The sequence below is a fragment of the Rousettus aegyptiacus genome, unplaced genomic scaffold, assembly GCF_014176215.1.
Source record: "Rousettus aegyptiacus isolate mRouAeg1 unplaced genomic scaffold, mRouAeg1.p scaffold_m13_p_1, whole genome shotgun sequence".
Lineage (NCBI taxonomy): Eukaryota > Metazoa > Chordata > Mammalia > Chiroptera > Pteropodidae > Rousettus > Rousettus aegyptiacus.
This window is the reverse complement of record NW_023416284.1, coordinates 24,837,483-24,851,189: the sequence shown is the minus strand read 5'-3', so window position 1 is coordinate 24,851,189 and position 13,707 is coordinate 24,837,483. Positions and strand designations below refer to the sequence as shown.

The 13,707-nt window shown below is 34.3% G+C and overlaps 1 protein-coding gene across 3 annotated transcripts in view; it reads left to right on the top strand.

The window, feature by feature from the left end:
• The window catches only part of RHBDL2 (rhomboid like 2), a 38,587-nt gene that overhangs the window by 21,738 nt on the left and 3,142 nt on the right, over positions 1-13,707 (top strand). For 2 of the 3 annotated variants that reach the window (XM_016157367.2, XM_016157368.2), the window contains exons 4-6: positions 607-719; positions 10,386-10,486; positions 12,164-12,224. In XM_016157367.2, coding sequence (XP_016012853.1) covers positions 607-719; positions 10,386-10,486; positions 12,164-12,224 — 275 coding nt within the window. The remainder of the gene's footprint in view (positions 1-606; positions 720-10,385; positions 10,487-12,163; positions 12,225-13,707) is intronic. The other variant, XM_036232062.1, reaches the window with a different exon arrangement.

Here is a 13,707-nt window from a genome sequence, read left to right as displayed (position 1 = left end):
CTATAATAAAAACACTTGTACTCCAATATGTTATATGCCAAATTGTAATACATGGGAGATACCAACTTTAGCTAGTGTTTCTAGGTAATTTTTTTTTCTCACAAACTTTTTTTAAAAACTGGAAATCAGGTTTCTCTTGCCATCTCTGTTTTATTATAGAACATTCTGAGATTACGAGAGAAATTGTTTAAAAATCTATTGAAATGTTAACTCAGTATGAGTGAATTGGCATTCTCTCAATACTATGCAACTGAAACGAAATCAGATGCTAAGGCTGACATAAGATTGCAATTGTTCTCCAAGCCTAATTTCAAGATTATATTCCTTAAGCCAGCCTCATTGCTCTCTGTTCGATGTTATTAGTAATTATTATTAAACAGAAATTGTGAAATAAATGTATGCTTTCAAATATCTTTTTATTGGTTTTCCATATTGAAGCTCCATGTAAGATTTTAATTTTTTTAAAAAAAGCTCTGCTAAAAAATTAGAAAATGGAATTCAAGTTAAGCAAGCCCTTAACTAGAAACAACATTTCAACGCCTATTGCTCCCCCAAGGAAATAGCTGCTTGGGTTAGAATATTTGACAACTGTGTTTGTCTCTGCAGAGTTCAGCACATCTTGGGGAATCTTATTATGCAGCTCATTTTGGGTATTCCCTTGGAAATGGTCCACAAAGGCCTCCGAGTGGGGCTGGTGTACCTGGCAGGAGTGATTGCAGGTTAGTGTTCCGAGGGCAACGTGAAATCTACACCTCTGGACTCTCAGTAGGTAATAAAGCAAAGGTAATAAACATCGATAATGGGCTTCTTATTTAAGATGCATTGTACTTCTAATATGTGCTAGGAAATCTAATAAGCCTTGGAGATAAGTTAATTAGAGATATTAGAGAAAAGATAGGCATATAGAAATAACTCATTATTACTATCCTCAGGTAGCTATCTCACAGACAGGGTTTTGCACAATTGGAAAATGAGTAGTTTGGTGCTTAGGTGCATATGTTCAGTAAAGGCCTAAAGCCAGAACATGAGGGCCCTTATGTGTCAGACTAATGATTTTGGAAAGTAACATGATCAAATTTGCATTTAAGAAAAATAAATTTAAGAGAGTTTAGAGAATAGTTAAAGAGGCCTAAAGACTGAATAGGGACTAGTAGCATACACCTGTGATCTTTAAAATTGGGTGAGCCTAAGATGATACATTACAGTATGGGCAGAAAATATCAGAATACTCATCCATCCATCCATCCATCCATCCATCCATCCATCCATCCATCCATCTATCTATCTATCTATCTATCTATCTATCTATCTATCTATCGGAAACATTTTTTAAAGTTAAATGTTTTGAGGCAATTATAGATTTACACTGCAGTTGTAAGAAGTAAATACCTAGAGGTACCATGTACCCTTTAACTAAACCCCACGATGGTAATAGCTTGCAAAATTATAGTATGGTACCACAACCAGGATATCCACATTGATATAGTCAAGACACAGCACATTTCCAACACCACAAGCTATGCCCTCTTCCCTCCACCCCGAAACCCTCCTTTACCCCGGGCAACCACTAATCTGGTCTCTATTTCTATAAGTTTCTCACTTCAAGAATGTTATACAAATGGAATAATACAATATATAGCTTTTTGGAATTGGCTTTCTTCCTTCTGTATAATTCTCTGGAGATTAATTATCTAGGTTGTTGCATGTATCAATACTTCATTTTTATTGCTGAGTAGTATTCCATGGTACAAATATACCACCATTTGTTTAACTCTTTGCTCATTGGAGGATATCTGGGTTGTTTTCAGTTTTTGACTATTGCAAATAAACCTGCTGTAAACATTTGTGTGCAGGTTTTTGTGAACATTGGTACAGAGTTTTGTGAACACGAGTTTTCATTTCTCTAACATAAATGTCCAAGAGCACAGTTGTTGGGTTGCATGATAGTTGCATATTTAGTTTTATAAGAAGCAGCCAAAGTGTTTTCCAGAATGGCTGGTCCATTTTACATTCCTCCTACTATTGTATAAGTGATTCAGTTTTCCACATCTTTATCAGCATTTGTTGTTGCCACTGTTTTTCATTTTAGCTTTGCTCATGAGTGGGTAATGATGTCTTACCATGGTCTTATTTAGCATTTCCCTAATGGCTAGTGATGTTGAACATCTTTTTATGTGCTTATTTGCCATCTGTATCTCTTCTTCAGTGTAATGTCTGTTCATGTCTTTTGCCCATTTTCTAATTATTTTCTTTTACTGTTGAATTTTGAGAGTTCTTTGTATATTTTAGATCCTAGTCCTTTACCAAATATGTAGTTTGCAGATAGTTTCTCTCAATCTGTAGTTTGTCTTATCATTAACAGGGTCTTTCACAGGGCAAAATTATCAATTTTCCTTTTATAAATCATGCTTTTGGTGTCATTTTTTCCTGTTACCTTCTAAAAGTTTTATGTTTTACATTTAAATATGTGATCCATTTGAGTTGGTTAATTTTTATATAAAGTGTGAAGTTTAGATTGAGGTTCTTTTTGTTTGTTTATTTGCCTATGGAAATCCAATTACTTAGGACAGTCTGTTGCAAAGATTATTCTTCCTACATCGAATTGCTTTTGCACCTTTGTCAAAAATTTTGTGTGAGACTATTTCTAGACTCTCTTTTTTGTTCCATTGATTGATGTATCTATCCCTCCACTAATACCACATAGTCAATACCACTGCAGCTACATAATAGGACTTGAAATCAGTTAGAGTAATTCCTCTCATTTTTTGCTCATTTTGAAGACTAGTTTATGCATCCCCACCCCCTTTTTTTTTTTAACAAAAAGATGGCTATCTGATTTACTGGCTTTTTTTCTGGGATGACAAAAGGTTTTCAGAAGTAAGCTATCTAACAGATGTTAAAAAACAAACACAAAATATGTCCTTTTGAGGACATAATGTCATTTTCTCTTAAAGAGTAAGAATGCAACTGCTTTCCAAAAATATTCATGCTATGAAAAGGACATTTTGAAAACTGGTCTTTGGAAATCATTCAATTTTTATGCGATTTTGCTTCTGAAAATGATGCAATAACTCTCACAAGTTCTCACTTTAAAAGCTGGGAAACAATTTACTAATCTGTTTTAAAATTTCTCAGTGAAGAGTTTTAAATTTATATATTGCAACTTTTCCTGATTAGTTTGCAAGAACTAATGACTGACATTAGAAAAGGTGGGAATTAATAGCAAATTACAGCAAAATTTTTGCATAATTGGAGTAAGCACAGCCAACGATGCAGTTCTTCCATTTTAAATTATACATTATTTAAAAAGTTTTATATTTTGGCCATGACAGTGATTCAGGAAAAATTTCTCTAGAAAAGTAACTGAATTTAGAAGTATACAGTAGTCCCCTCTATCTGCTAACGGTAGCTTCCAAGGCCCCCAGTGGATCCCCAAAAGCACAGATAGTACCAAACTCTGTATATACTGTTTTTCCCTATACATACTTATCTATGATAAAGTTTAATTTATAAATTAGACATAGTAAAAGATTAATAACAATGATAATGTAATAGAACAATTATAACAATGTACCATAATAAAAATTATATAAATGTGGCCTCTCAAAATATCTTATTGTATTATATGCACAGTGTGGATATGCTGGACAAAGGGATGATTCACATCCTGGGCTGGATGGAGCAGGATGATGTGAGATTTTATCATGATACAATGGTACTCAATTTAAAACTTATGAATTGTTTATTTCTGGAATTTTGAATGTAATATTTTTGGACTGCGGCTGACTATGGGTAACTGAAACTGAAAAGTGAAACCACAGATAAGGGGGAACTAGTGTATCTGTATTTCTGTGTCATGATATTTAACCAGGATTTTTTAAAAATAGGATGCTTGTTTAATAACACTGCTCATTGAGTTTTTTTTTTTTAAAAATTAAAGACTATTTTTTGGAGCAGTTTTAGGTTCACGGCAAAACTGGGAGGAAGATACAGAGATTTTTCTAAACACCTCTATCCTTATGCATTATCAACATCCCCCAACAGAGTGGTACATTTCTCACAACTGATAAACCTACATTGACACATCATAATCACTCAAGTCCATAAAACATAGAGTTCACTCTTGGTTGTGTATATTCTATGGTTTTGGGCAAATGGGTAATGATATGTATCATCATAGTATCATAGAGTGTTTTCACTACCCTTAAAATCCTCTGTGCTCCACCTATTTATCCTTCCCCAACCCCAAAGCCCTGGCAACCACTGATTTGTTTACTGTTTCCATAGTTTTGCATTTTCCAGCACGTCATGTAGTTGGAATCAGAGAGTGTGCAGCCCTTTTATATTGGCTTCCCTCACCTAGTAATATGTTTAAGTTTCCCCCATGTCTTTTCATGGCTTTAAGGGGTTTTTTTAAAATATCATTAATGAAGTAAAAAAAAAAAATAGTTCTTTTACTTCATTAATTATGCAATACAAAATATTGTGTAATTTATATGTCTCATCCTTTAAAATTCGATTTAAAAAACAAATTAGTTTTCAAATGTGTTTTTAAAAAACAAATTAGTGCAGTAGCACACATACATGTAATTTATAAGTCAGTAAACATACCTGTATTGTAGTGGATGGTTATGTTAGTTTCCTACGGCTGCCATCACAAAGCACCACAAACTGGATGGCTTAAAATGACAGAACTGCATTGTTTCACAGCTCTTGAAGCCAAAAATCTGAAATCAAGGTGTCAGCAGAATCATGCTCTCTCCTCTGATCCCTTGCCTCTCTCTCCCTAGCTTCCGGCGATGGCCATCTGTCCTTGATATTCCTTGGCCTGCAGATACAGCACTTCAATCTCTGCCTCCATTGTCACATGGTGTTCTGTCTCTGTGTCCCTCTCTCCTCCTCTTATAAGGACAGAGTCGTATTGGTTTAGGGACCCACTACACTCCAGTATGAGTTTATCATAACTAATCACATCTGTAAGAGTTCTATTTCTAAATAAGGCCACATTCTGAGGTGCTGGAGGGGGGAGTTAGGACTTCAACACTGTCTTTTGGGGGTGGGGGCACAGACCACCCATAGCAGTGTTTAAAATTTATTTACCAATCAAAACTTTGTCAGCCTCCTAGAGCAGTCGGGATGGAGAGCGGGAAGCCGCCATGAGATAGAATTGGCAAGACTTAGTGACAGCTCCCCATCCTACTCTCCTCCTACTTTTGTGGGTCCTGTTTATTCACCTTCTAGTTCTGTTCCTGCACGCACCTTTTTTCCTGACCTTGAAAACCTTTTGTGATGGCCAGGCTCTGCCTGACTCTGGCATCTACACTCCTGTTTCCTCCACAGCGTGATTCCAACCTGTGGAATCAGCTCTGCCCCAGTTTCAGAGAAGGGAGAACATGAATAACCTGTTCAGAACCTGGCCTATTTTTGCAATAGCTTCTTGGCAGGTATCTCTTTGATATTCTGGTATATCCTTTACACTGCTCCCTGGGTCACCTTCCTCAAACACAGATTAGATCATATTATACCTTTCCCAGAATATTTACAGAGGCCAAAGAAAATCAAAATGTCTAAGATTGCTTTTTATTACTCTCCACTGCCTGGTTCCATTGCCTTACTCCTCTCTCTTTCTGGAAGAATGAAGTTCTTTACTAATGTCCAAAAAAGAAATTATACTGAAGAGGTTAGGGGAAGATTTGATGTAAAATGTCCTTTTTTAAAAATCTTTTTTTTTGAGGTAAGATTGATATACGAAAATCTGTACTTATTTAATATGTATAACTTGATGAGTTTGGAGGTAAGTATACACTCATGAAACCATCACCACATTCTCTGCTGAAAATATATCCATCGCCTCAAAAAGTTTCCTCTTGCCCATCGTCTTTCTTGGTTTGCTTTTTTTCTAGATTCCTTCATCGGTAATATAACTCTAGTTTCCCTACTCTTGCTCCTGGCAAAGTGTGGTCCATGGATCAGCAGCATTTGCATCACCTGGGAGCTTGTTAAAATGCAGAATGTCAGACCCCACACCAGACCTACTAATTAGAATCTGCAGTTAAACAAACATGCAGGTGATTGAGAAGCAATTCAGCCCAGGGCTCCCCAATCTGACTGATCATCAGAATCAACTGGAGAGCTTGTTATAGCTGATGCTATCCAGATCCCACCCAGATTTACCGAATCAGAATCTCTGAGTTTTTTATTTTTCCATTTAGTGAGGTGTAATTGACATATAACAAACCGAACATATTTAAAGTATAGAATTTGATAAGTTTTGATATGTGTATATAAAAACTATCATCACAATCAAGACAATAAACATATCAGCACTCCCCCTATCCTGCCCACCTTTGCCTGGTAACCATTGATCATTACAAATTAATTTGCATTTTCTATAATTTTATATAAACGGAAGCATAAAGTATGTACTTTTTTTTTTGTCTGGCTTCTGTCACTCAGCATAATAATTTTGAGATTTATCCATGTTGTGTATATCAATAGTTGATTCCTTTTTATTGCGAAGTAGCATTTCATTGTATGGCTGTACCACAATTTGCTTACCCATTCTTCTGTTGATGGACATTTGGGTTGTTTCCAGTTTGGGGCTATTGCAAATGAAGCTACTATGAACATATGTGTACAAGACTTTGTGTGGACAAATACATTAATTTCTCTTGGGCAAATACTTAGAAATGGAATGGCTGGATCCTGTCATAGGGTGCACTTAATTTTTAAGAAACTTGCAAACTTTTTTAATAGCTTTACTGAGATATAATTCATCATACAATTCACTCATTTAAAGTGTATAATTAAAAAAATAAAGCGTATAATTAAAATTTTTTTTTTGGTTAATTCACAGGGTTATGCACCCATCATCATAATCTAATTTTAAAACAATTTTATTCTTCAAAGAAACCCTATACCCACTAGAGTCACTTCCGACTGCTCACCCTACGGCCCTTCTCTGGCCTTAGGCAACCACTAATCTACTTTCTGTCCCTTTAGATTTGCCCATTCTGGACATTTCACACCAATGGAATCAGATAATATGTGGTCTTTTTTACTTAGCATAATGTTGTTATCATTTATCCAGGTCGTCGCACATATCAGTGTTTCATTCCTTTTTAATACTGGACAATATTCCATTGTATGAATATACCACATTTTCTTTATCCATTTATCAACTGATGGAAATTTGGTTGTTTTCACTTTTTGGCTATTATAAATAATACTAATATGAACATTTGTATACACATTTTTATGTGGATGTTTTGGGTATATACCTATGAGTGGAATTGTTAGTTCATATGGTACAAGGTGCTACCATTTTACATCACCAAAAGTTGTAGTTTCTTCACGTCCTCAACAACACTTGGTATCATCTTTTGAATTTTAGCCAGTCTACTGGGTGTATAATGATGTCTCATTGAGTTTTAATTTGCATTTCCTAATAATTAATGATGGTGAATATCTTTTCATGTGCTCATTTGCTATCCATATATCTTCTTTGTTAAAGTATGTTTAAATCTTTTACGCATTTAAAATTGGTTTATATTCCTGATTATATATATTATATATTCTGATTACAAGTCTCAGGATATATGACTTGCAAATATTTTCTCCTAATCTATTATCTTTTAACTCTCTTAATAGTATCTTTTGAAGACTAGACATTTTACATTTTGATTATCAGTTTTTAACTTTTAGAAATTGTGCTTTTAGTGTCATAGCTAGCAAATTTTGCCTAGCTCAAGGTTGCAGAGATTTTCTCCTGTTTTGTTCTAGAAGTTTTATAATTTTAGGCTTTACATATAGGTCTGTGATCCATTTTTATGCACAGTACAAGGTATATTGAAGGGTTGCTTTTTTTGCATGTGGATATCTAATTGTTCCAGCATCATTTGTTGAGAAGATGTTGCTCTACTATTTTCTCATTTGCATTGTTTTCAGTGAGGAATCATTCAGCATCTTTGTCTTTTTACTATGGCTATTTTTTAAAGATTTTCCGTTTTGAGCTGTGTGATTTTGTTGTGCCTTGATGTGGTTTTCTTCATGTTTCTTGTGCTTGGGGTTTGTCGAGCCTCTTGGATCTGTGGGTTTATAATTTTCATAAAACTGTGGAAAATTTGGCCATAATTTCTTCAAACATTTTTTTTTGTACTTGCCTTCTCTCTTCTTTTTTGGGGAATCTAATTATGTATATTTTAGGCTGCTTGAAATTGACCCACTCAATGATACTATATGTATTTTAAAAAAATGTTTGTGTGCTTCATTTTGGATAGTTTAGTTGCTATGTCTTCATGTTCACTTATCTTTTTTTCTGCAATGTCCAATCTGCCAAAATCCCAACAAGTTTATTTTTTCATCTTAGACTTTGTCATTTTCATCTTTAGAAGTTTGATTTGCATCTGTTTTATATCTTATATGTCTCTACTTAATTTTTGAACATATAGAATATAGTTGTAATAATTATTTATTGCCCTAAAATGCTAAATCGAACAGCTGTGTCAGTTTTGGTAGGTTTTAATTCATTTTCTCTCTTCACTATGGGTCATATTTTCTGGCTTCTCTGAATATCTAACAATTTTTGTTTGGATGTTAGACATTTTAACTTTGAATGGTGAATATTATTGTATTCCTATAAATATTTCTTAGATTTGTTCTGTAACTCTGTAACTTGAAGGTCAATTTGATCCTTTCTGGTAAGATTTGCTAGTTGAAACTATGTTTTTGAGTCATTTTTAGTGCTAAGTATTCCCCACTACTGGTGCAGGGCCCTCTTGCATACTTTACTCAATGCCCCATGAATTATGATGTTTCTAGTTTGGAAAGTTGCTTAGCCTCTCTGGTGCAGTGTGAGCAAGAGGTACTTTTCCCTCAACTCCTTTCTGGTGGTTCTTTTCTTGGCTCAGATAATTTCCTCATATGATCTTCTCTGAAGTTCTCTATGCAGCTCTGTCCTCTCTGGTGCTGTCTTTCAAACTCTAGCTGCCTAGGTCTTTCTGGACTCTAAATTCTATTTCATCAACTTACGGAGATCTATCCAGGTTCCCCCTTCAGGCACTGCAGCTCTATAACCTCTTTCAAGGCAGTAAACTGGGAAATCAGATAACTCGTCTCATTTATTTTTGTCTCTTAGGGTTCACTGTCCTTTGTTATCTTTTGTCCTGTGCTTTTAGCTATTCCAGGTGAGAGGGTAAATCTAATCCTTGGAACCAGAGTGGACATTTGTATTTGTAGTCTAAAAATAAATTTTTCATATGATTAAGATGCAACCACCTCAGCCCTCATCTGTAGTTTAACATTTGAGAACCACTGCTCTAACCCTATTGAACTACTACTCACTGATCTTCAGTCATCCGTATACCTTCGTTTCTATGTCTTTGCTTTTCCAGATCCCTAAGTCCTAAATGTCTTCTTTCTCTTTGTTTTCAATGTCTAAATGTTAAAGATTCTTTAGTCTAATCAAAAAGATATTTCCTTCTTCTGAGTATCAGGGCCTCCAGTTCTCTCTGCTGTGAAAGTCATTCCTTCCTAGGTGCTTCCACGGCAAATGTATTACTTTTTAAAAATTAGAATTGCATTTTATAATTGTTTGCTCATCCATTTGTAAGATTCCTAAGGTCAGACACTTTGTCTTTCCTGCACAAAGTAGGTATTTTACCATTCCTATGGAATGAAGGAGGGCCTTGAAAGTAAGAGACTAAGTAATAGAGCTAAGCAGTATAGAAAGAACACCCTATGGTTTGCACGAGGTGGTTTTAAAGCCTTGTTTTGGTTCAAGCAATCTAAGATTGAGTTACCAAATAGGTTTCATCTTGCTTGGTGAATCTGATTGAATGGTATGTTGAGAAAGATTCTGAGGCCACGTCTTGACTCTATGAGAAAGTTAGCCATTAGATAATAAAATGTTGGCATGTCTACGGTATTTCAATAGTTTTCGCTAAACAATGGGCTACTTTGCAACAATAGCTATTAAGTATATAAAGCATGTCAGGCAGTGTTCTAAGCATCATGCACATATCAGCTTCCCCTGCTAACTTACTGTAGTAAATTCTATTAAATCACTATTTTGTAGGTAGAGAAACTCAAGCCCAGAGCAGTTAAGACTTGCTCAAATCACACAGCTGGTAGGTAATTCTGGTAATTCTGGCTCCAGAGAGTCCGTGGTTTTATCACTATTATACTGTCTTCATACTGAATATTTAATGTTTTGAAAAAATTAAGGTAATTAGCCCACATAACTATATGTTTATAGTTTGGACGAGACAAAGTGAATATGTTGCTTGTTAATAGGATAATGGCCCAAACTTTTACCTTAGATTAAAAAGATTTCTCTTTCATGATTCTTATAGTCATATTTGATCCTTTTTGTTTTATTTCTTTAGGATCCCTTGCCAGCTCCATCTTTGACCCACTCAAATATCTTGTGGGCGCTTCAGGAGGAGTCTATGCTCTGATGGGAGGCTATTTCATGAATGTCCTAGTGGTAAGAACTTTAGGAATGGAATCTATAGACCTTTTTTTTTTTTTTTAAAAAAAAAACCACTAACTGGTATTTGGTTTAGGGAATCTTCATTTATCAATATTTACTGAGAATTCTTCTTCCTTTTGACCACCAGAGTTTTTCTTTTGTATTTTATCTTTATTTTTCCCCTGATCTCAAAAGTAATGAATACTAAATAAAATTTTAAATTGAAAAATAGAAAGTCAAAATCCTCAATACAATATTTGCTAAGTTTGATATATATATTCTTTCAGATCTTTTTTAAAAATATGTATTTAAATCTTATCAATATTAATACTGCAAAAATGGAACCACACTTACATTGTTCTGCATCTTAACACTGAATAACATTCTAACCACCTGCCCACATCAGTACACAGAAATCCACCTCAGTCTTTTAAAGTGTTCCATAGCACCCTTTATTGAGCTGTATCTTGAATCAATCTTCCATTGAAAAAAAACGTGGGGTGATTCTAGCTTTTCACATTTACAAAGAATGAAGTAAAGAATGTTCTTTTACATTTATCTTTTCACATTTGTGCAATTTTTTGTAGGATAAACTCCTAGAAGTGGATTTTAAAGCCAAATCGCCCTCCAAAGTTTACATACTATTTTACACTTCCATCATATAGTATGTGAGAATGCCAACTACTTTTTAAAACAGGCTAAAATCCTGGATAGTTCTTAACTCTTTAATCATGCAGGCATACTTTAAAATAAAGAGTATTTATATTTATACTTTAAAAATACTGTAGGAGGAAAAATATGAGGCAATTATAAAACTGTTTCAAAACTAGAAGTCATTTAGAAAAATGTTTTTCAAATGTTAGTTGTTTGAACTCAATTTAACTGTTGTGAAAAATTAAACAAAAAGAAAAATATGAAAAATATTTCCATATGCACCATGTGTAACAAGAGTAATTTGATTTATGTGTGTACTGGATTATGTAAATTATTTCTTACTGTAGGTCATGGTCACAACATTTTGAAAATAATTGATTTAGAATAAGTAGCTATCCTTGTATCTTTACTCCTTGGAAAGAGAATTAATAACTTGAAAGGGAAGAGAGAAGTAACTCAGTAGATGGAAGTGAAATGTCTTTCAGACTCAGTTCTCTTGTAGCATATGAGGATACTGCAAGTTGGGCTGAGATTTTTCAAACCTAAAATCAAACTGTTTTTTTTTTTTTTTCACCAACATTTAAACTTTTGAAATTATCTCAAAATATAAGGTAATACTCAAATTTTAGTTAAGTCTTTCTTAACTCCTGCCTGGAGAGAGGAAAAAGAAGTATCAAATGAATTTTAACCAAAAAAACTTGGAAATAGTTCATCGGACTTGTTTGACAGCTTCTACCTACCTGCCCACCTATCTATCACCTACTACATGTTACGTGTTGATTTTATATTACTTACATTTAGATTATTTCCTGATAATAAAATTGTGCCTAGTTTGTATCATAGAATTAAATATCATGTTTCATTTCGTTCTCCAAAGTGCACCAGCGTTGTACTTCCCAAACACTTTTGAAAACTGGGCTGTTCCACCAATGCTTCGTTTTTTGTATTTGACACTCAAACTTTATTTTAAATGAAAAAGCAGATGAAGAGGTTTCATTTGACAATAGTTTGTCTTATTATTATTTATATCTTTGCAAGAATTTTCGAGAAATGATTCCTGCCTTTGGAATTGTCAGACTACTGATCATCACCCTTATAAGTAAGTTTCTTTCTTGACTACTTCACACCTTCAATTTTACTGCTTCAATCTTCAGAGGTCTTTTCACATTTCCTAAACACTAACCTGCAAGTTGATTGCTAGCCTAGAGTTAGAAAATTGTTGGTTCCATAGGTCAAAGCAGAAAGGTGTAAAAGGAGAGGTTCTCACAGGTGATTCTTAGACATGCCTCAGTAATGTGTTTTTGCTTTCAGTTTCTTTCTGAAGTTGGGGAAGTCAAAAAAGTAAAGCTCTGTCTACTTAAAACACAAGAACTTCAAATTTATGTTTTATATACTGAATTTTTCTTGTTCACATACTGGATTCTGTGTGTATATATATATATATATATATATATATATATATATATATATATATATTTTTTTTTTTTCTGAAAAAGGAAAGCTTGAAAACCACTGATATAGTCTATTTTGAAACCCACTGAATCAGATGGCTCTTGACAGCTCTGAGAATTACAGTAGAGAATTACATGCTAAAGGAGTTTAGAAAGAGTGTTCAATCTAAAGAGAAGGTAGAATTTTAGCTGAGTTTGAAAGTCAGGGTGGATTTTGGATGGTGGCAGGGCAGACAAAAACGAGAGCAAGAATCCAAGAAGTGAGAGAAAGTCGTAGGCACAGACAGGAGAGAAAGCATCTAGTAGTTAGTTAGGAGAGTTCCCGCGGGAGCTGAACTGCCACCGGAGTTAAGAGTCATAACTAGAACTAAGGGACAAGCCCTTTGATCAAAAAATGTTGTTACACAAGTTACCTGGGTCTTCAACTGGCTTCTTTTGAGTAATTATGAATAACTTTTAAAAAATAAGCCTTAACTTCCTGATGGGGAAATTGTTTTTATACTCTTCTTTAATACTAGTCAATGTTGGAGTAAAAAACCTTTTCCTCATGCACAGGGTTTCTCCAGAGGTAGTTTATATATGTTATGTCATTCTTGAGGTAAGTAATAAAGTTACTGAATGATGGACTTTTATGATATCCTACAAACAGAGGTAGGACACATTAATTTTCCCCACTTTCTGGCACACATTTCTAAAAGTTTTGTGGCCTGGTTTACTTACTATTGAAGATAAGTTACAACACACGCCAGGTTAATACAAGTACATTTTCATTTTAAACACATTTTTTTGGAAACATGTATACATATATTTAATGGTCAAAATTATTCTTAATTGTGAAGGGCAACTGGTCTCAAGGACCTTCTTTCATTAAGCGGTATTTTTGGATGTGTTTTCTAATGAAGCAACTGAGCTTCCCTTCGGAAAACGTTAAGGAAATCTCACGTTTTCTTCCTTCAAAAAAAAAAAATTCATATAAAGGCAACTCTCTTAAAATGAGTGTCAAGTTTGTAGTGAGACAATGATTTGGTTTATTAGAATAAAGGCTTCTTTTCAGGTAGGAAGATGTCTCAGTGTAGAGACTGCAGCAACTTAGAAGCAAACTCTCCTAGGAAGCAGAAAGAGCCAGGCAGA